This window comes from Festucalex cinctus, chromosome 16, assembly GCF_051991245.1.
Source record: "Festucalex cinctus isolate MCC-2025b chromosome 16, RoL_Fcin_1.0, whole genome shotgun sequence".
Classification (NCBI taxonomy): domain Eukaryota; kingdom Metazoa; phylum Chordata; class Actinopteri; order Syngnathiformes; family Syngnathidae; genus Festucalex; species Festucalex cinctus.
This window is the reverse complement of record NC_135426.1, coordinates 17295553-17319157: the sequence shown is the minus strand read 5'-3', so window position 1 is coordinate 17319157 and position 23605 is coordinate 17295553. Positions and strand designations below refer to the sequence as shown.

Sequence of the window (23605 nt, the reverse complement as noted above, 5' to 3'; positions counted from 1 at the left end):
GCTGCATTGCAACTGGAATGTGCATGCCAAGCCGGTAGGTGGCGATGTAGTTACAGTATCGGCTGGGCCGATTATCGGTGCCGATAGTCAGCATTTTGACAAATATCAACATCGGCCATTTTGAAGAATCATATGGCCGATACTACTTCAGGGAACTAATTTAAATGTAAATTAAAAAAAAAAAAAAAAAGTTTTCATTTTCATCAGTTTTCAATTTCTTTGAAATTATTATTATTATTGAAATTAAAACTAAGATAAGTACAAATTTAAATTTTGGAATACTTTATTTCATTTAGAAAACAATTGTTTGTTTTTATTTAATTTTTGAAAACATGCTACTGCCCCTGGGAGATCCCGGAACAAACATGTTATATTGACTAAGATATATATATATATATATATATATATATATATATATATATATATATATATATATATATTTTACTAACCCTAAAAGTTGGTCAATAAACATATGCTATAAAATTACCCCCCCAAAAAAGAGCTGGAGACTGGAGATTGTATTTTTTCCAAATTTTGATGCAAATGTGAATATTTTCCCTTTTCAGTGAAAATGAATATCGGCCCCAAATATCGGTTATCGGAGTCCTTGACTACTACTAATAAGTATCGGTATCGGCCCTGAAAAAAACATATTGGTCTATCTCTAGGATTTAATTCTAATTTATTTTATAAATTTTATCATTCGTTTGTTTTATTTTTGTTTTTATTCTTTGTTTGTTTTTATCTTATATTTTTATTCTTATTTTTTTCATTTATTTTGATTATTTACAATTTCTTACTGTAGTATATTTATTTTTTGTTTTTTATGTTGATATTTTATTGTAATATTTTAGATTTTTGTATGTTTTTAAAAATGTATTTTATATTTATTCTGCTAGTTTATTGACTGTATTAACTGTTTCCAGATTAAATTTATTTTGGTTGAATTTATTTTTTAGTGTATTTTAATTTGTTTTGTATTGGTGGATTTTGTTCTCATTTATATATTTTATCATTTAGTTTCAGACAATTTTTCCCCCCCTTTTCACACACCTCCAAAAGCGACAACTGTGACATACATGCTGTGCCAGTAGATATAACTGTGCACCTGTGTCACATTTTAAAGTTTTGATATTTTGAAGAAAATTTCAGTTTTCTAATGCACTTTCTTCCAAAAAACAAAACAAATCCAAATCAATTATTTGCATTTACAGGCTCCAAAATCTTCGTTCTCTACACCGCCAACGTCTCACAAACAGCCGCGTGCTTTCAAATGCTAGCGTGGCAGCTTGCCACCTCGGCCACCTGTGCCTCCATCGCACTGACAAGAAGGCAACATATGCCCGAGCGTAACCGCCGTATTCCCGCCCCCCCGCCCAAGCGCCGCCTGACATTTACGCCGTTCCGTCGACAGGTTTCTTCCCGCCGACTCGACATCGGTTCTTGCTGGCGCCGGATTGAATCACATGCTCCGTATGAAGTGGGTCATATTGTAGGCGATGCGCTCGCATCCATATGTTCCTGCATCTTTCATGAAACTTGCCGTTCGGGCCTGCGCTCCGTTCTGAAGTCTTCCCGACTTGGCATTGACACCCCCGCTGCCCCCTCCCTTCCTTCTCTTGTTAATTGGAAAGGGCAGCCAGCGAGCTAGCGAGCAGGGACGTCGCAGAGAAGCTGTTGGTGGGAACCAGGAAGTGAAAAGGCCAAAAGGGGGAAATACCCGTGAGACGCTTGTTCATCAAGCGGCAAACAGTTTTGCACTCTCACTGCAGTGAACTGGCAGCAATAAGGACTTGCTATCACTAGCTAGTTTATTTAAAAAAAAAACACAAAAAAAACAAAACGCTTTTTAAAAAGATTCTATTTTTTTTATGAAAATCTTAGTTTTATAGTTATGATTTACATAAAGTATAATAACGCTGCTAGTGGGTTAGCTTGTTACTAGCCAGTCAACTCACAGTGGATAACATTCAAACATGTCAAAGAAAGCTGAAATATACTCAACGTAACACGCCGCCTACGCAACTTCAAAATAAAGTTTACCAAATAATACATTGACAGCAATGCAAATAGCCTTAGTAGACTTTTACTTTAAAGGGATACTTGAGTCATTGAGCCATTTTCAGCAGTAAAAAGTTCATATTTTGTCCACAATGAATTAGATAACTTCATTATTTTTCTTGTACAATTAATAACTTTAAAAACAAAATTTTCCACTTGCTGTCAACTGAAGATGACATCACCTGTGCTGGGGAAGTATGTAACGACCAATCATGACTCACCTGTTGTCTTTGTTTGGTCAGCAAACTGAGTAATGATTGGTCGTTACCCACGTCCTCGGCACAGGTGATGTCATCTTCAGTCGACAGCAAGTGGAAAAATTAGTTTTAAGAGGTATTAATTGTACATGAAAACTAATGAAATTATCATAATAATTCTGGGCAAAATATTAAATTTTTACCACTGAAAATGGCTTTGTGAGTCAAGTATCCCTTTAAAGTCGTGGTGTGATGGCTAGCTTGATTTCCGTTTTAGGTGTTTAGCATTTCTTTATCGCAGTTAAAGTTGCGACCAACATCAAGACAACGCTATCCCAAACTGATATTCAGTCGCTAATTTAGGACGCTAAGAAAGCACTTATTAGTTACGTCGTCACTGTATGTTACGGCAGAAGTGTTGGACGTAAGTGGCTAGCAGCTAGCTGTTAGCATTACCTACGAGTGCCTGGCTGGTAGCCGTAAATGAGTGACAGCTGCTACTTGGCTTGCTTTATTTCTTTTTCAATATTGTGGACCAAGGCTACTTTGTAATTCACTCTCCATGTTTAAAGGAACGGAATGTGCCTTAAATTGCACTTTGAGTGTCTTTTCATTATATAAAACAAAAAGATAAATACAACTTTGTCTTCATTTATTTTATATTTTTGCCCATTACAGTTCGATGATCACAATCATTTGATCACAAAGCTTTTTGACCAACATTTTAGGATCGGGGGAAGGATTGTATACATCTTCCCTGAGCAAGATTTACCGCCGGCCGGGGGCCTCCTAATGTCTTGATTCACGGCGTAACGTGACGCCCCCCCTTTGCCCGACCCCGCCGGCGCAGCCTGATGCGTGCCGGGAGCCGTCGCGTGTCATCGCAAGGCCGTAAGTCACGCCGGGCCGTTGTGTGCACGCGTTGTTTATGCCCCCCCCCGCCTCCACAGGCACTTGACTTTATAGCGCTGCCCTGTTGTGTATTTATAGTCGAGTGCAAGTTGGCGTTCACTTGCAACACCACAGGTAGCCTCTTTAATACGGCCTCTTGTGCTTTTCAGTGTTTTGTTCCGGTGCAGAAAGGAAAGCTTCTTTTTGGCACGTGAAAAAGATTCCGATTCAGCAAACGGTGGCTTATTTGAGGTGCTGAGCATTTGTCGCTGATTCATCCCAGGACGGCAGGTTGCCATGGCGACGTGCACCATCTGCGCCTGCTACGTTAGCATACGATAGAAGGTCTTCTTCCACGCCTTATATAGGCATTGTTGTTTGCTCGCCACTGGGCTGCTGCCAAACACACGCACACGCACACGCACACGCGAGCGCACAAAATAACTCAGCGGGACTATATGCAAGAGTAATCGGATATCAATGTAAATGTTTACTCTCTTTTGAAAGTTATTTTGACGTCGCCGTCAACCCGCTAGTATCGCTTGGTCATACTTTAACTTTATAGTTTGCAACTCGCACCAAAATACAAGAGAGGTCACAAGGTCACAGGAAGTTGTTTGTCTAAAATGCAGGTCACTGGGAGTTATTTGTTGATCATCATTGGTCGCTCTGTAGAGTCAATCAGAGGTTTGTGTGTATTTTTAGAAATACACCTGAGATCTTCTACAGCGAGACAAATGGCGCCATTGTGAGACGGTTTCTTGTGAATAGTCGCTCACCAAAGTGGGGCATTCACTGGCAATTAAGCACAGTGGGACGTTACAGTTCTGCTCACTGTACTTGCAGATGCAAGTTAAACTATTTAGGTAGTACAAGAGTTTTCAACGTTGTCTTCTGCTAGCTTAATTTTAACACAAAACGAAAAACTTTAAGCAACAGAGCAACACATCAACATACTCATAGGCACATTTTCTTTATCCTCTGCAAACAAAGACTAATATTACTGCCATGCATATCTGTTTCTGTACTATACTGCCCTCTGGTGACCAACGTGCACAACAGCACTGAATTGAAGCAATTAATTCGACCAAAGCTGTTTAATTTAATTGGTTGGTCCCTAATAGAGAGGCCTGTTCCAATACTTTTGTCTGTTTACTTTGTTTATGAACTCAACAGTAAACATACTTCGCTGTTAGCCTCGTCGGTTATCCTGTCAGTATTTTCCTCAAAAAGGAATTTCACACGCATGCAAATCTCCATACTGGCTGCAAAGTAGAATATTCATGCCCCACAGCATCATGGGAATTGGAAGTCTTTGTGGGGTTTGACATCAAAGGACAGCTCCTGACTTTTATTTGAATAAGTGTGTGAGTGTTTTGTCACCTGGCAGGCCAAAAAAAAAAAAATAGTGTGCTGTTCTTACCCTGCTGACCTCTCCTGACAACAGGAAATGAAGCAAGGCCACTTCCTGTCTGTTATCTGTGGCTATCACCCCCTCATTCGCGCTACCCCAGTTTGCCGCAGCCATCTCCTGCTCTTCGTTTTCAGAAGCAGAAGCTTTGATTTTGTTTTTTGCGAGGAGGTTTGCAGCAACTACAAAGCTGTCGGCGGTTCCTCTTCCTCCTTTGTGCTTCCCCCTTAATGACATATGGCTTCTATGAATTCAGGAACATGAAACGTGTTTGACGATCGTAGGCTAATTTCACCCACCGTGCGAGGAACGGGTTCAAACAGGGGTTACTTTTGACACGGCAAGTTTGACTCTTGCCTGCTTATAAATAATAAGCGGTTACGCCTGTCACTTATGTTTGTTTGTGGGGAATTTCTCAATGACTGCTGTGTTTTTTCTTTTAAAACACGTACGTGTGATTGTATCGTAATGGGGGCTTGGGGCAGCTTTCAATCGAATATTGAACAATCGGTCAAAAGATAATAAAAAAAAACATTTATACACATAACTGATTCGAGGCATTTTTTCCACATACTGGCTAACGGTTAGCAAGTTAGCTGCCAGCTGCTAACCTGAGCTCTTATTTACACTCTCATCCGCCGGCACCCACGTCACTCACCAGACCAGGCCTCCTCTTTTAAAGGTCTGAAATTATATCTAATGAAACGTAAATTATTCTGCCTGTCACAAATACGTCGCTGGCAAAGATGGATGCACAAATGTACATTTGTCGTCAGTGGATCGATTGCTGGAAGTTTCTCATCGGATTGCGTCGACCATTGCGGCGAGTGGCAATATTCCAAATGCTTTCCGTCTGATTGATTAATTAGTTAAGTGAAGTCATGGCTTGTCAAGGTGCATTATGGGAGGGGAGACGTGTTGGCGCGTTGCCTCCGGGCTACTTCCTTCGCCTCGCTGATTAATCAAACCAACAGTGCACACGTTACACACTACATTGAGGTCACGTCACCTCATCTTGTAGTCCAAACATGTTTGTGTTGTTTTTGTCTGACCTGTGGTTAGGCTGTAATTCAGCTAATTTGTGGTACTTGGTCCCCACAGGAGTTCGAGTGAGGACATGTGGACAGCTCAGCAAAAAGTTGGTCCGTTTCTGTGCATGTGGGCCAATTTAAACGATGCGTTTGTGTCTCCCCAGCATGTGGAAGGGCCTCAACGTCAACTGCACGGACAGCTCGGGATACACGCCGCTGCATCACGCCGCACTCAACGGACACAGGTACCTCTTCCCCCCCCCCCCACACACACACACCGGCTTTGCGTGTGTTTGTGTGTTGTGACGTGCGGGGAAACATAAGCAGGGAACAATTAGTTCCGCCTCTAGCTGCGCCGCGTGATTGATAGGAAGCAAGAATAAAAGGGCACGCGGCGGCATTCGCATTCCATTCACGTTGTACCACACAAGTAAACATTCTCACTCAGCTGATAGCGTTTGTAAAAATAAAGGCCTCCTCTCATATCAAGGCGTCCTTCAAATAAACTCCTGCTACTCTCTTCAGTTGAATTAACTAACTGCTGAGTGAAAATTGAGATCGGTAGCAATCCAATTACAAAAGCTGACAGGCAAGTCTGCCGATTGGAAATGGCAAAAATTAAGCTAAAATGGCAGCTTTGAACCAAAATGGCAGCCTTCATATGTCATTTTTGGCATGGCTTCTTGAGACTTTTTTTGCGCGTCTACTTTTGATAGGCATACCTAACAAATCTTATTTTGCTAAGTGAAACTGGTTTGGGGGGGCTGTATTATTATTATTTTTTAATAACCTAGTTGGTCCAACTGAACATATTTACCCTAAATTGGCTATTTCAAACCAAAATGGCAGACTTCCTGTGTCTTTTCAGGCACAGGTTCTTGAGACTTTTTTTGTTGGTCTAGTCACAGTAGGCACAGCAACCAAGTTTCATGTTGCTCCGTAAAAGTGGCTTTGGGGGCTGAATTATTTTTTACAAACTGTATTTGGTCCCACAGTGCAAATTGGCCTGAAATTGGCTGCTTCAAACCAAAATGGTAGACTTCCTGTGTCTTTTCGGGCATAGGTTCTTGAGACTTTTACGGAGGGGTGGGAATCTTTGACTGTCTCGCGATTCGATTCCGATTTTTGGGTCTGCGATTCGATTCAGAATCAATTTTCGATTCAAAATGATTTGATAGACACGGATTTCTGCTTCATTTTATAGATGAGCAAATAATTGTCATGATCTACTCCAGCCTGACTCGCTAATGCTAATTAGCGCGCAATGCGCGGCACTTTTATCCCTCAAAAGAATGACTGACTAATACAAAACGCTTCAGGAATGTATACAGAGAAGCATCTTAGCATTACTCTTCCTACGCTGCAAAAACATCAACTTTTATTGGCATAACTTTTTCCTTCTACTCTCTAATGTGGCTACAACTTAACTGTGTATCAGAACGCACGGAACCACACTGCCCCTAAGTGGCCAAATCTGGTACAACATGAACAGCATTCCCAGTGCACAAACAAGAGCAAGACTGAATAAAATAATTTAAATAAAATCGATTTTAGGACATTTAAAATCGATTCTGAATTGTACTAAATGAGAATCGCGATTCTTATGAGAATCGATTTTTTTTGGCACACCCCTACATTTTTGTCGGTCTCCTCAAGATAGATGCCTACCAAATTTCATGTTGCTAGGTAAAACTGTTTTAGAGGGCTGAATTTTTCAAAAATAATTCTCCAGGGTGCTTCCAAGCCCAGTTGGCAGCTTTCGAACCAAACGTTGCTAATTGAAACTGGCTAATGTTGCGTTCCTCCAAACAACCCCTTGATAACATGCAGTCGCGGCGGCGCGGATTAGCCAGCCCAGATTCCCGGAGACGGAGGATTAGCGACGTGTTTTGGGGGCAATTATGTGGATTTCCTGCTGCAGATCAATGGGTCAGAAGGGGGAAAAAACGAAGCTGCTTACAAAAGAAAACTGCAAATATTATTCATTTAGCTTTTTTTTTTTATGTCTCAGTGGTGCAGAGCGTCGTTCTGAATGATTGAAATTAGCAGCTCGTTAGTCGCCTCCTCCTCTTCGCCTGGCTTCCTCCGCTGACATTTGGAATGCAAATGAGGCGCCTCGGCTGGGGACTTCCTGTTCGGGAACGCCGACTGTTTGTGGTTAAATAACCCCGCCGCATGTCGACGCGATGACACGCTCTTATCGGGCCTTTCCGAGCGCGAGTGGCGCTGTCGTGTAAACACGACAAAAGTGAGCGTTATTAACGCTCTTTTCTTCTTTTACGTCGCCAGGGAGGTGGTGCTGAAGCTGCTCCAGTTCGAGGCGTCCGCCAACGTGGCCGACAGCAAGGGCTGCGTCCCGCTGCACCTGGCCGCCTGGCGGGGCGACGTGGACATCGTGCGCATCCTCATCCGGCACGGCCCCTCGCGCTGCCAAGTCAACCAGCAGGTGAGCGCAAGAAAAATAAGCGCCTCCCTCTAAATATAGACGTTGTCATCATCAGGATTAAAAAAAAAAAAAAAAGTTCGGAATTATCGATTAGCTGATATTAGGTATTCTCTCTTCTTATTCTTAAAATCTACTTTGCCTAAGAAAATAAAGACCTCCCCCCAATAAAGATACTGAGCATCTAACGATAAATAAAAGACTAACCAGGCCCCAATAATTTTCTCTCCCATCTGCAATTACAAACAGACTGTAAATTCCTAAAATTGAATCGCCCTACTTGGCTAAGTAAGTTAAACAAATCTCCACAGTTTTAAATTTCACATTCACTTGCCATTTAACAAAATCTAAAGACCTTACTTCCAATAAATGATTCCCCCCATTTGTATTTACAGACAGACAACGAGTTCCCAACATTTTGACATCCTCATGTGACAAAGTAAGGTAAATAAACAAGTGGTCTCCATAATAGTCAATTTCTTGGCGCAGATCAAAAAATAAAAACCTCACCCTCAATAAATGTCACCCAGCATGTGCAATGAGTTACCTATTTGCAAGTTTTTAATAGTTCAATCCCCCATGCAGCTAAATAAGGTAACTAAATCTTCGTTTATGTCCCTTTTATTTCATTTTCATTTCCACTTTCACTTGGCATGTAACAACAAATAAATGTCTCACCCCTAATAAACCACCCACCTCTGGCTAAACAGGCTAAACTCACACAATTACACTCTGTAACTCTCAGTAAATAGTAAATTCCTAATATTTTGACTCCAATTCCACTTTAACATGACATATAAAAACAAATAAAGACCTCGCCTCCATTAAATACTCCATTTGAAAATAACAGAATTTCTATTATATTAACTCCTTATGTCTAATCAAGATAAACAAACAAATAATTGGACTTCCTTAGACAACACAGATGTACCTAATGTTCTGTCCCGCACTTTTATTTTGTCGTTTGAGAGGCACTTCCACTTTTTCCCAGGCTGTAAATCCGCAAACGAGATCAATGTGTCGTTTGGGGTGTTTACGACTCCCACTCTTTGTCCTCAGTCGACACGCACGAACATATCTGGAATTTTGTCCTCAGCGTGTGCAGAAGGGAAGTGAGGTACGGGGGTAACCCGAGCGTGCGTGAGATGGCCGTACTAAGCGCAAAAGGTCACGAGCTCGTTAAAAGGTACGTGATGGATGGCGGGCCTGCACTGTGCGATTATTGGTGGTGAGTGGATGTTAGGAGGCGGCGGTAAACCCGAGCCAGCCTGCCATTTAACACCTAATTGGTCCCGGGAGTTCATATCCGCAGCTGTTTTTGTTCACGATGAGCGTGTATTTGTGTGTGCGCGTGTGCACGAAGTTAACGGATCGTGAGGAAGCACCAGTTCGTTTTGCATTGAGGCTGATGGGTTCTTGATGTGAAAGTCTCTTTTTGCAAGATTTGTTTGAGAAAAGATGCACACTGTCCACCATTCAGTGCACTTCATTGTGTTTGGCTCCGCCCCTCATGTTGTAATTTTACAACTGTCATGACTCGAGTCATGCAGGAGTAATGTTTGGGTCTCGTCTCATGTCTGGGGTCACGCCTGGGTTAAGTTTGAGTAGAGTTCATGACCGTGCGCCAGAGTTCACGACCTCGTTACGTGTCTGTTTTGGGTATTGATGTAACTGCATCCAGTTTCAACTAGTTTAGGCTATATGATGTCTGGACTATGTGATGTCAGGATTCTTTTATACTATATGATGTTTGTTGATGTCATGAACTATCTGTAATTATATTGGGTTAACAGCCAATCAGAGAATTCAATGTCAGTACTGGTACTCACATGTCAAGCCACAACCAATGAGATTGATTGACTGTCTATATGAGTCTGAGAATTGTGTGCATTTTGCCGGATTATTGTCCACCTGTTCCTGTGTACCGCATCTCTTGAGTTTCTACAGTTATATATTAGTCTGTTTTTGCTTTTCATTAGCTGGCCTTTGTTTTGCATTGTTGTTAGCATTAAGCTAGCTGGCATTCACGTATTTGGTTGTATCAAATACGTTGTATGTCCTAGTCACTGTTTAATTTTAGTTTGACATTAAACCTCAACGAGTGGCAATAAACAGTGTAAGCAAAAAACTCCTGACAGCTTGACTCAATCGTCACGGTCCCACTGTAATGATGATGTCATGATTAAAGGTGCAATATGTAAAAGGCGACACAGAAACGGAGTCACTGAGGACAAGCCCTGCGTGCCCGTCAACGCCGCTTCTGTCCGTGTGTCATTAGCGGAAGGCCGCCTCTCCACAATGCAATCAGCGGCGGCGACGAGCGATCGGAAAGCTGTCTCCAAGAGTGTAATGGAAATAAATGACCCGCGCCGACAAGATGGACGCCGGGTCTTCCCTTTTGTCTCCGGCATCCTCGCTTCTAAGGTTGCATGCGGAACGTTCCGCCCAATCTCGCCCCAATCGTCCCCGGCCGCCTGTCAGAACAACACATGTTCTTGTTTAAGACAAATAAAAATATGCAAATGTGGCCGACATGAGGCGGGGCTGTCACAGCAAGGAGCCAATCGGGATGTTGCAAAACATGTTCTGACACGCTTAGTTAACTAATCCCAAGAGCAAACATTATCCTCCATGCTCCACTTTTATGTCTTCCTACGGTACTTTGTCCTCTTTCTCTTTTCTTTTTTTTTCTTTCAATCACGGGAACACTAACTTCATTGCGCCTGTGGCTTTATTCATTTTTAAATAACACTTTACACTTATTACTGGCTACTATCGCTCCCAACTGGGTGTTAATGTGTTGAAATTGTAGCAGGACTCAAAGGCATATGTCAGTAAATAAACATTTTTCATATTGCACATGCACATGAGGGAGCCTTTGATTTAATTTGGATTTAAAAAAATGTTTTAGGGATGTTCGATAACAGTTACACACCACTCGCCCATTGCTAATTTTTTTTTAAATTAATTTCCATCCCTCAAGGGAGAATTCTGTTTATTTTTTTCATAATTTTTGTACTGGTCAGTATCCAGTATTTTTATTTATTTATTTTTTTCATGTTTTTCTGTTTGTTTTTTGTGCTTCTTTTTTTTTTTTTTTATACTTTCCCTGTGTATTGTTTTATTCTGTACTGTGCGCTAAAAATTCCATTCGAATATGTATAAATACTGAATAATTTTTTTTTTTTAACACAATTTCTTTTTTTCTTTTTTTTATTGGACTAATTTTATTCTCTTAAGGGGAAATCCCAGTCTTCTGTTTATGCATATTTTTATATTTTTTTTTTGTTCTGTACACTTGATACACTGCACATGAATTTAAACAGTAATAATAATAATAATAATAATAATAATAATAATAATAATAATAATAGGGCGGCACGGTAGTCGAGTGGTTAGCACGTCCGCTTCCCAGTTCTGAGGTCTCCGGTTCGAGTCCAGGCTCGGACCTTCCTGGGTGGAGTTTGCATGTTCTCCCCGTGCCTGCGTGGGTCTTCTCCGGGTACTCCGGTCTCCTCCCACATTCCAAAGACATGCATGGCAGGTTAATTGGGCGCTCCGAATTGTCCCTAGGTGTGCTTGTGAGTGTGGATGGTTGTTCGTCTCTGTGTGCCCTGCGATTGGTTGGCAACCAGTCCGGGGTGTCCCCCGCCTACTGCCCAGAGCCAGCTGAGATAGGCGCCAGCAGCCCCCGCGACCCTTGTGAGGAATAAGCGGTCAAGAAAATGGATGGATGGATAATTATAATAACACTGCACATAATTTACTCATGAGGAGCTATTCACCAATTTAGTTTTTTATTGAGCTAATTTTAACCCCTCAATATTTTTTTGGGGTTATACTTTTTATGTTTTATCTGCAATACATTTATTTTATTTATTTATTTATTTATTTATTTATTTTTCTTTTTTATTTCACTCTTATGCTCTTAACATTTTCTTACTTTTTTAAAAGTTATTATTACTTTATATTTCAACATAATGTTCAGGAGTAACTCCTCATGTTGTCTAAGTTTGTAACAAACTAAAATGCTCTATTGACAAGCAGTTATAGCACCCCCTGTTGCTCTGGCATGCATATGACATCCTAAAAAGGTGCCTTGCTGGTGTAGGGTTGGACACAGCCTAATAACAAAATCAAAGCACCGTCGGTGGCAGCAAGTGGCCAATACAGTTTGCTTATCTCCTCTGCCGCACCTGATAATGGACTGACTAATGCAGTCGCATTGTCATTATTGCTTCTAAATACAGCACATCCATTATTGTTTTGTTTTTTTTCCTTTCTCACACATAATGCACTCCTAATTATACTAGTTTGACGCACAGACCGCATGCCGGAATACCACGCTCCCCGTGATGGATGACGCTGCGTTCGCCGCCGCTCCGACACTCCATTACGCTTTGATGAAAGGCGCTATGTCGCAGCGGAGTTATTAAAATGATGTTGCGCTTCGTAAACGCTGATGAATCGACGCATGAAGCTACCATTTGAACAAATGGGGGTCTGGTGCTTTCAAGGCGGGTAAAATGTGGGGAATTTAAGTCTCTTCGATGCACTTAATGGCCACAACAACAGGTGTGCTGCCGGCATTGATCTGAATATATTACTGGATAGCTGATAGCCCATTCACGCCCGTGAAAGCCATTGAAGACACAGGGCGACCATCTTACTCCTCCCATCTCCCGAGCATACTACTGTACTCATTTATTACACTCCACAATTACAAAATTTGCATAATTGTTAAAAAAAGATTAATAGTTAATACTCATTTTGAGTTGAGCTGTTTAAATTTATAATTTGAAATAGTGGTGCACCGATCAATCGACCAGCCGATTTATCGGCCGGCCGATTTCCTTAATTTTGGATCGGTGATCGGTGCACCCCTAATTTGAAACCTTTTTAATTTTATTTTTAAGTTTCATCCAAAAGGAACTTGCATAATTAGTGTTTCAAAACGTATTTTTCTTAAAATAAAAAAAGCATTGTCTTGTTTTGTACCAAAAAATAAATGATCGTCCTAATTGGAATTTCAATTATCACCAATATAATCGTGATTAATATTTTCTTCATAATCGAGCAGTCCTAATACATAGAGTGCTATTTTCCTTTTTTTTTTTTTTGGCTTGACTCAATAAAGGTTTCTTCAAAGGATTAATCATACTGTAATTGTCGAACTTTGCCGCAAGGTATAGCTTGATTTCATCCCCTTGAATACTGGAATATTCTAGCAAAATAAGGTGAAATATTAGTAAGCACACTGCTGCAAACTCCACACAAATACACTTAACTCATTTGCTCCCAAAGACGTATTTATAAGTTTTTTGTATTTTTTATGCTAGAGCATACAAAAGGCTTTCATGCTGCCTCTGAACTGAAGAGAATGCTTGAATCAAAAGTAGTTATTACAAAAACGGCCAGCAGGTGGCAGCAGAGTATAAGAGATCAACCGGGGCCATGTTGCAAAAAACTCTTTTCCCCACTTTTTTAAACAGATTTGTGAATAATGATTGAACTTAGCTATATTCCAATGCTAATTGCTGCAAAACGGAAACATAAAAATATATTTTTTTCCTAATGAAAGAAGAGATGCTACACCTTCTTTTGGCAGTTTCCATGTTTTTTTTTACAACAAATAGAACACGATATTCTGTGGGCCTTTGCAAAATCAGTCAAAATCCAGTAGAACAGCTGGGAGTGAATGAGTTAATACCTCCATGTCAGTGTCAGTCAAAACTCCCCTGAGGGCCCTGACATTAATATGTACATCACATGTCCGCAGTATGGCTGGCAGCCGATCAATTTTTAACAGCATTCTGGAGCTTTAATCCCCACGGGGCCACGTTTTCGTCACTCTGTTCCTCTGCTCCCAGCACCCCCGAGGGGGACAAGCGGTGCTGGCGATCGGAATCCCGGAGGGAGCACAAAACAACCCAGCCGAGTTCAAAATGGCATGAGAAGCGCAAACATGCCCATTTGTGGTGGATTCTGTTCAAAGCCAGGTCTTGCTTTCTGGATCAATTAATCACTTCCTTCTTGTCCATGTAAAATCCAACTTTTGTTTCTTGGTTGTGTTTCACATATTTGACTTGCATTTAAAAAAGTTTCTTCTTCTCTTCTTCCTTTTATCTAAATCCATCATCCTCCCTGCCTCCGATGCAGAACCACGAGCGGGAGACGGCGCTGCACTGCGCGGCGCAGTACGGCCACTCCGAGGTGGTGTCGGTGCTGCTGCAGGAGCTGACGGACCCCACCATGAGGAACAGCCGGCAGGAGACCCCGCTCGACCTGGCGGCGCTCTACGGACGCCTGCAGGTCAGAAAGTAGGGTTGATGATCCAACAATATTGGCTTCTGATTGGTCTATAGCCATGTGTTTGACTAGCATAAGGCATAATAATCATCGATATCTGCTAGCGTTCTGTAGCAGCCCAGAAAACTGCCGTGCCTACGTGGCGGCCATGCTGGTAGGGGCAAATTTCCCTTCAAAGGCAATGCATGGACATTCTAAATTTATTGCTCAGGTAATAAATCCACGATAATCTACGCTAAAACTAATCATATAATAATAATAATAATAATAATAATAATAATAATAATAAATAATACAGAAAAATAAAATAAATACATATCAGTAAACAAGAACAAATAAATAATTAATAAATTAAAAAAAATCATTTTATCATAAAATAATATAATAAATACAAATATAATATAAATACATAATACATAAATATATATATATATATATATATATAAATATATATAAATAATAATAATAATAAAAATACAAATAAATAACAATATTAATAATAATAATAATAATAATAATAATAATAAAACTAAGCTCATGAATCTTCTTCGCCTGAAGACTTCCATCCATTTGCCCACCAGTCTTATGAGGTGCTTCCCCCTAGTGGCCCGCCAAGTAATTGCTCAATAAGTCATAAACAATGGAGCCGTTTTAGTGGCTGTATATTAACTACAAATATCGCGATACTTGCGTAGACGTATCGCTAATCTATCGGGAGACAAAGTATCACGATTTATCGCGATATCGATATATCGTCACACTCCTAATATCACAGAAATATGACCCCTGGTAGAACAAATCTTCCTTTTTATGCCAAAAAGAGGCTGCAAATGTGCACATGCTATCAAACTAAAACAATACAGTAATTCTAACACACACCCTTTCCTTGTTCTCTGTGATAGTTGCGCTGCGGCCACACACCGGCGATGAATCATTGATGACCGAGGCGGCGTCGCATGAGGATGAATGAAAATGTTGGCGTGGCGGCGCGAGGTCAAAAGTTGAGCTCAGCGCCGTCACGGTGTCCTCCTTTGTACGCAGGTGGTGTGCATGCTGGTGAGCGCTCACCCCAACCTGATGGGCGTGCGCGGCCGGCGACACACGCCGCTCCACCTGGCCGCGCGCAACGGACACCGCAGCACGGCGCAGACGCTGCTGGAGGCCGGCATGGACGTCAACTGCGTGGTAAGAGCCCGCCAGCAAGCTATGCGTTTAACGGCCAAGTGATAAAAGCATTTTTAAGAACGTGCTGAATAGCAGGAAGATGGCATGTTTTTTTTTTTTCTTGCCTACTCTAATTAATTGGCGCTGTGTTGTTCTTTTTTTTGCCCCTCAGCTCGGTGGTGTTATTATTACATAACGGATTCCGTGTTAAAGGACTTGAATCTCCTGAGGCGCGTCACGTTTCTTATTGCTTCTCTCACTCTAAAATGGTTTGATGTTATCTTTTTTCAAGCATTATATATATATATATATATATATATATATATATATATATATTTTAAATTATTTTAAATCTAGCTTTTAAATTTCCTGCAATGCATATAACACCCTAAATTAAACTATTTAAGAAAAATGTAGTAAAAAAAACAATTGGTATCTCAAATCACCATTCCTGCATTCAAATCCAACAGTAGCTTTTGTAAACTAGACTAAGTGCAATTTCTGGAGAAATTGCGTAGGAATGCTGAAAGCTGAATTCTAAGATTTGAATACATGTGGAGACCGGGATCAAGTTGTATTTTACAATTTTAAAAATGTGCAGAATTTCACAAGTTACTTCAGGTTAAAGATTAGCTCTTTATATGAAACAAAAAAATGGACTGAGCTGTCACCAACGGCTTACAAATGCAATTATGCCATCTAGTGGCAGAAAAATCACAAATCACACTTGTTTTTTTTTACAGTTCAGTACATCTTTTTAATTTTAGCTCAATTTTATGAATAATTTTTTTCCCACTTATGTTAAGAGTATGAAAATGTATGAAAATTATTGTACATTTTATTGTACATTTAGAACAGATATAAAATTGGCGATTAATCGTGAGTTAACTATTGCGATTAATTATGATTAAAAATGCCTGACACCCCTGGTTATTATATATGTCCATATTTACAATAATTGGTGACTGTGGCCTCAAACTTATGCAGAGATTGTGCTTCTCTTCGGCTGAAATGCAGGCCGTTATGATGCAACCACATAAATTGGTACTGGTGGAAGGCTGCGTGTGTCCGTGCCTGTGTGTGTGCGGGTCAGTAATTGGAGTCAAGCCATAAAGGTCTTCTTGCTTGCGTGTGCATGAATAATTTATGGCAGCAGCACCCTAGTCACTTTCTCTCCCACCTCTTCCTCACTCTTACTTGTGCATGTTAATGAGGGGAAACCCCTGACAGGTGGCTCAGTGGGTAGGTTGTGGGGGAGTATACCTGCTCATGAGTAGGCAGGTAACACGCACACACTCCTAATGGACTTGGCAGTCGACGCCTTTCAATTCCCGGAAACTGTCGAAGAGCGAGAGTCGCCTTTCCTGGTTTCCTTTTGACAGCGTCGCCATGGGAAAATGGGAAAGGAAGTTCTTCTACATAAAAGGAGGGTCAGGGAACAAAAACAGGGGGCGTGAAGTGGATCACTTCCTTTGCTGCCTTCACTTGCATGTAGAATTTGCAACGCTTCAGTTGAGTTTGGGATTGGAGTCTTCCTCCTGTACGAGACAAACCTGTAAGTCATTTTAATGTGCGTTTCTCCAGGCTTCTGATTGGCTACAATCTAAAATTTCTTCACATTTGGCTCTTGTACAAAAAAAAAAAAAACAAGTTTCCACGTGTTGCATCATAGCAGAACTCTTTCCTCCAGAAGCTCTGCTACTTGTTCACGTCACAGCTTCAAAGCGGATCAAACTTTTTATTTTCATTTTACCAGCGAAAGCAATATTTTCAGTCTATTTTTCATATTATAACACACGCGCGCTCTCTTTCAGACGGAGAATGGCAGCGCCCTCCACGAGGCCGCCCTCTTCGGGAAAATGGACGTAGTTCGTCTTCTGCTCGACTCAGGTGAGACTCGAAAACAAATCGGGAAAAATATTTCAAGCGGTCGCGCGCCCCCTTTGCAGCCATGGCTTTGATAGCGCTTCCGCTTTGCACTTCCTGTTTCCTGGAGTGTCCTGCTGACCTCCAGGATGAACGACATTGTGTTGCCGGGCAACAGGCCAGTCATTGTCATATATACGATATGTGCTCGCCTACATGGAGGAACGCTCTACAAATAGATAATTTTATTACTTATTCAGCAGAAAATGTCTTTATTCTTAAAAAACAAAACGTAGGTAGGGCTGTGCAATTAATTGAAATTCAATTAAAATTTAAACTATTACAGTTTGTTGAGTTGTTTAAATTTATACATGTGTACCTTTTTTTTTTTTTTTTAATTACTGTTTCAATAAATTTTGCTTCATCCAAAACTAACTTGCATAATTATAGTGTTTCAAAGAATTTTATTTGTCTTAATATTTTTTTATTTTTTTTTTACATTTACATTTTTTTTTGTTTCGTACCAAAAATAAAAAATAAAATAAAAAAAATGGTCGTACTGCACAGTGCACACGCTGCAGTTTGTTACACACTTCTGAAAATAAATTAGCTTAAATTAACTTTAGTGATGTTAGTAATAAATACTAAATAATTCATGTAATTTGAAGACACTGGTCATGTTAATGATATCTCAATTATGAAACATAAATATCAATATAATCAACACTTTTATTCTATAAATCTTTGCCATGTTGGTGTCACCATGTTGGTGACCCCTCATACATAATAATGAGTGTTGTGTGTGTTTGTTTGTTTCAGGTATCGACGCGAATCTGCGAGATAGCCAGGGAAGAACGGCATTGGACATCCTCCGAGAACATCCTGCGGTCAAATCTCAGCAAATTACAGCGCTTATCCAGGGTAGCATGCGCACACGCACCCACACACGCACACACGTGTACACGCACCTTCCCACACGCACAAGGTTGGCTTGCACTATAAAGCTATTTGGCCCATTATATTTTCCAATTTCTTTTATTTTTGTGACACACTCTACTGTTTTTAACCATCTGCTGCAGTTTAGCACAAGCTCCCTGCTTGAAAACAAAACAACACGTGTGCAAGCTCGTACTATAAAGTGTCACGTATTTTTCTTTTGGTGACACACGCCACTGTTTTCCCCATCTGCTGTCATTTGGCGCTTGTTTGAAAACGTCCCCAAAATGGACGCCACTGTGCACTTTAGTGTGTGAATGTGCGATTTGAAGACACAGCTGTGGCTGGGTGAAAAGATCAGCTGCACGTCGTTTCCTGTTGGAGAGCGCGCCCACTTTAGCTGGCAATAGACTTCGCCATTGACGGCGAATTCAATTCCTGGCTGTTGACAGGCCGCAATTAAGCATCAATGGAATCTTTCCTCAGCCTTCTTCTTCTCTTGTTTTTGTGCGCGCAGAATATGTGACGGAGGAAATGGAGCGCCGCAGCATGGCGGAGGAACCCGTCCGCAAGTGTCCCGTCCCCGCGCCTCGCACCTCCATCTCCTCGCCCTCGGCCTCGCCCTCCCTCAGGCACAAGAGTGAGTAAGAGTCACACAGCTGCATATCTTACTAGTAGATTCCTGTGCTGCGCATCACTAAGCCCACCGAGTGTCACGCACTAGTAGCCATCTGGACGAGTAGCACCATAAGGCTCATGAGTAATTTTACCTTGCTAGTAACATGGATGAACTACTAGTTGCCAGACCTAGTGTGCAGAAATGCCGTGAGTGGATGATAGTAGTACCAAAAGACAGGCCGTTTACTAGTGCACGCTAGCCATTTGATCAGTGATCTACCCCAAATTGTCTAAATCACTTAACTCTTTGACTGCCAAATGTTATCAAAAAACCCCAACGGTGCCAGACGATTTGGAGCATTTTCACTCATCATTCAAAGCAAACAGAATATTGTGTGGTATGATGACATAATGTGGATACCATATGAAAGATTGGATTCCATTCTTTCATGAGAAAAAAAAAGTACGTTTCTACCTTATTCCGTTCTTTAGTAATCACCATTTGAAATTCGGTAATTTGAGTAACATAAGCGAAAATACAAAACTATTAAGAGAAAAACAAGCTTTTTGTGAAAAGATACATTTTTTGCATAACAGTGACTTTGACACTAATATTTTTTTGTTTAGTGACAAGGCAGCGCTGCACAAGATGTTGCACTGCCCATTGAAAGAGAGAGAGAAAAAAACTTAACAAACGTAAATTAACGTTTTTGGTAGCATTCATTAGGATTTTAGAATACATCATTAAACGTTTTTGGCGGTCAAAGAGTTAATCATTTATTCATGCTCTTTGATCGTCACTAGTAAGGCAACTTCTGCATTCCTTGGAAAACCATTCTGCTAATTTGTTTCATACGCTTCACATCTAGCTTAAGGTCCATGTACTAGTACACTATTAACTCATCAACAACTTTGGCATGCTAGTAGGAGGCTGGTGAGGCAAATATGTGCACTAGTTGACATCTGTGCTCTAAAAGTACAACTAGTACGAGATGTAAACTAGTACAATTTTATATTGTCACTGGTAGAACTAGTGGCACACAGTTTCCAAAAGAGTTCCAGAAAGTAAAAACCCTGCTACAGTTTGGCTTTAGCACCAGGTGCTAGCTAGCTAGCTCCCTAGCTAACTCCCCAGCTGCTTGTTTACCTCACTGAACTGTATATATGACTTGATAGCCGATAGCCCAAAATAAATGTATAGGATCGAATGCCGAGAGACGTTTCTTGCGGGAGGAGCAATATGGCGGCCTCGCGACCTCAAAAGTCTTGGCCTATCTCGGCTATTCAATCATATATGTCGATCAGTGGTTCACCTCTAGGGAGCCCGATAGCTAGCTAGCACAAGGGGCTAAGCACTGATCTATATATATGACTGGGTAGACCAAGACTTTTGAGTTAGCGAGGCCGCCATATTGCTCCTTTCAAGAAATGTTTCTTGGCATACAATTGGAAATTGGAGAATATTTGGGACTGTACTTTACTAGAAACGTGTTTTAAATTTGTTAAACATAAACAAGAGGACTTCAGACATTTTACCACCTCTGGTTGCCAACTAGTTCCCAGTTTTGCCTCACTTCTTCCCCCTAGTGACGACAAAGGGCACGCTAGTAATTTTTACATACTTAGGCACTATACACATAAAAGTTAAACAAAACAGTCATTTACTAGTATAATTTAATCTTGTGATAGAGGTCAAAAGTGGCACTCGCAGTGGACACAGCCATTCTACTAGTGCGCTGCATTGCCTTACTGGTGAGCACAAACAGTGTACCAATAAATAGACCTCAAGCTAGATGTCGAGGATATCGAATAACCAACCGCTCAGTCTTTCTTTGCCCCAAACAATGCAGCATCCGAGCTGACTTGTTTGCCAATCCACTGCTGCCCCCTATAGTCTGATTGTGATTATTGCACCCTGCTGACATCCTCTCTCTATATTTGTGTAATGTGATGTCAGCACAAAGCATAATTGGCTCATTACCTACCGAATGGCTTCTCGGGAGGCGGCAGACAAATTGCACCTGAACGCATCAGCATTGTTAAAATGCGCACACAAAAAAAGCCTTATGGAGGAATTCAATGTTAATTACCTCCATCAAGGTTGTTTTTTCTCCTACATCCATTTTTTTGTTTTAATTACACTCTAAATGGAGTTGCAATTATGTCATTAACACTTTTGTTCGACCACCTTTTATGTTATTCATACGGCATCACTTCAGATATTTCCAGATCATTTAAACGAGCAAACAAGATTTTCTGTGCCCCCTCCGATGTCTCTTTAGACGACGCCGTGACCAGTGAGCTGTCCAAGCTGCTCCACGAGATCAAAAAGTGTCGCGAGCGGGACTACTCCTTCGAGGAGCTGTGCCACACCATCTCCTCGCACTCCATGGACAGCTTCGGTAGCGGGAGGCTGTCGGATGAAGAGCGAGCGGACCCGCCCAACGGCACCCTGACGCGCACCGTCAAGGTAATATGCCCTCATTTGTGTGTGCATAATTAATGATGTCATCAAACCAGACAAATACTGGAAATTAATGTCTATGAATAGATATATCATGGTTCATTATTAGCCCTGCTGTTTTATTGCATGCTAATTTCTGTTAGCCTGTCTATAAAGTTTCCCATTATGATAGCATTAGCATTATGTTAGCTACTTGTAGTAGACCTTTATTTTTTAATAGTTTGGTTGGTTTAAATATATGGAATATATGTAAAATGTTTAATTGTCTTCTCATTTAAGTGTCAATTCTATAATGAACATTAACTGTGGTTGACAAATTTAATCAAATTCTTTGGAGAATAAGCGGGAGTGACAACAGGTGCAAAGAATGCTTTAAATGGGAAATCAATGTTTTGTTTTGTTTTGTTTTACAATATGTTCTATGCAGCCCCACTCAATATTTTAAATATGATATTCTGGTTAATATTGCGTTAGTGGAATATGAGTTAAGCAGCAAAATCCAGCCGTTTTTATCCATTTCAGGGGGCGGCCATTTTGCCACTTGCTGTCAACTGAAGTTGACGTCAATGTTGCCTGTTGCTCAGGTCTCGGGTAACAACCAATCAGAGCTCAGCTTCAGAACACAGGTGAGCTGTGATTGGTCGTGGCCTGAGCCCTGAGCAACTATGATGTCATCTTCAGTCGACAGCAAGTGGCAAAATGCCTGCCCTGTTAAATGGATACAAATGTCTGGATTTAGCTTCATAACTCATATTCCATAAATGTAATATCAATCAGAATGTCATCTTTAGACTGGTGAAGTCACATATAACACTATTATCAAGAAATATTTAATGTTAAGTGACTACCACTTTAAAAACCGTTCATAAGTTTGTGTTTTTTACACTTCCCTTGTACTTGTTCACTTATACCAACAGGGGTCACTATCAGACAAATCATTCTCGTGTTGGCAGTTAAACAGCTTTTAAGAGCACACACTCGCACACGCACACACAGAGCTTCACTCACTTAATCATCTTCTCAGCGCACGCCGAGTGTGTGCGTGAGCTGGAGCCCCTCCAGGCGAGCGTGTCGACGGGTGGCCTCCGCCGCCGCGAGGTGACTGTCATGAATAAAACATGCTCACTGTATTACAACACGCAGTGCAGGGATGTTGCCACGGTAGCCATTTTGTGTGTGTGTGTGTGTGTGTTTTCTTTTACTGTTATTATATGTGACCTATGGAATGTGCTATGTTGCTGCAGTCAATGACAGTCAATTGTGTCGCAGAGGTCTCAGTGCATCCGAGCCCCGAGAGGACCCCCGGGAAAGGACACTGCACCAAATATAAGACAAATAAGAGCACACTCACTGTTAGAAGGATGTTAGGGTTGCAATATATGGTTGTAGTTTGATGTTTATAATATTTTGTCCAACTTATTGAGCTACAAGGGAGGGGCAAAATATTAGTAAGAGGTCGCAATGTGACACGGTTCTGCTGCAACCACAATTAAAAGCCGAAAATAGTGATGAATGAGCCCTTGGAAATGACTTCCTGTGTATTTTCCAGCCTGGATTCTTGAAACTTTTTTGTAGGTCTACTCATGATAGACACACCTACCAAATTTCATGTCACTAACTAAATTAAACTGGCTTGGGGGTTGAATTCTATTTTTAAAAATCTAGTTGTGCAAGTGAGAAAATTGACCCTAAAATTACTGCGTAACTAATTCACTCACAGCCCTTTTCACTGAAACAACCCCCTTTGCTTCCGACTGTTTTATTGATTTTGATTGATTTTGCAAGGCCCACAGATTATTGTATTCTATTGCTATAAAAACATGGAACCTACCAAAAGAAAGATTAGTCTCTTCTTTCATCAGGAAAGCAATTATCTATCTGTCCATTTCCATTTTGCAGCTACTAGCATAGAATATAGCGAACAAATCTGTTTAAAATTGTGGTGAAAACAGCTTGTTGCAACATGGCCCTGGTTGATCTCTTATACGCTTCTGCCACCTGCTGGCCACTTTCGTTCTCTTCATTTCAGAGGCTCAAAGCCTTCTGTATGCACTAGCATAAAAAAACATAAAAACATATAAATACGTCTTTGGGATACTGGTAATTTTTAAAATAGAACGTATGTATACGTTTTTTTCCATTTTGCAGCAATTAGAAGTAGAATATACCTAAGTTTCATCATTATTCACAAATCTGTTTAAAACTGTGGGGAAA

At 40.8% G+C, this 23605-nt stretch overlaps 1 protein-coding gene across 5 annotated transcripts in view; it reads left to right on the top strand.

Annotated features, from left to right (window-relative positions):
• anks1b (ankyrin repeat and sterile alpha motif domain containing 1B) overlaps window positions 1–23605 on the top strand; it is a 78540-nt gene that overhangs the window by 9946 nt on the left and 44989 nt on the right. For 4 of the 5 annotated variants that reach the window (XM_077499297.1, XM_077499294.1, XM_077499292.1 and 1 more), the window contains exons 2-9: window positions 5756–5836; window positions 7881–8037; window positions 14194–14346; window positions 15385–15528; window positions 17322–17397; window positions 18193–18294; window positions 18827–18949; window positions 21210–21397. In XM_077499297.1, coding sequence (XP_077355423.1) covers window positions 5756–5836; window positions 7881–8037; window positions 14194–14346; window positions 15385–15528; window positions 17322–17397; window positions 18193–18294; window positions 18827–18949; window positions 21210–21397 — 1024 coding nt within the window. Of the gene's footprint in view, window positions 1–5755; window positions 5837–7880; window positions 8038–14193; window positions 14347–15384; window positions 15529–17015; window positions 17063–17321; window positions 17398–18192; window positions 18295–18826; window positions 18950–21209; window positions 21398–23605 lie in introns of those variants that run through there. The other variant, XM_077499295.1, reaches the window with a different exon arrangement.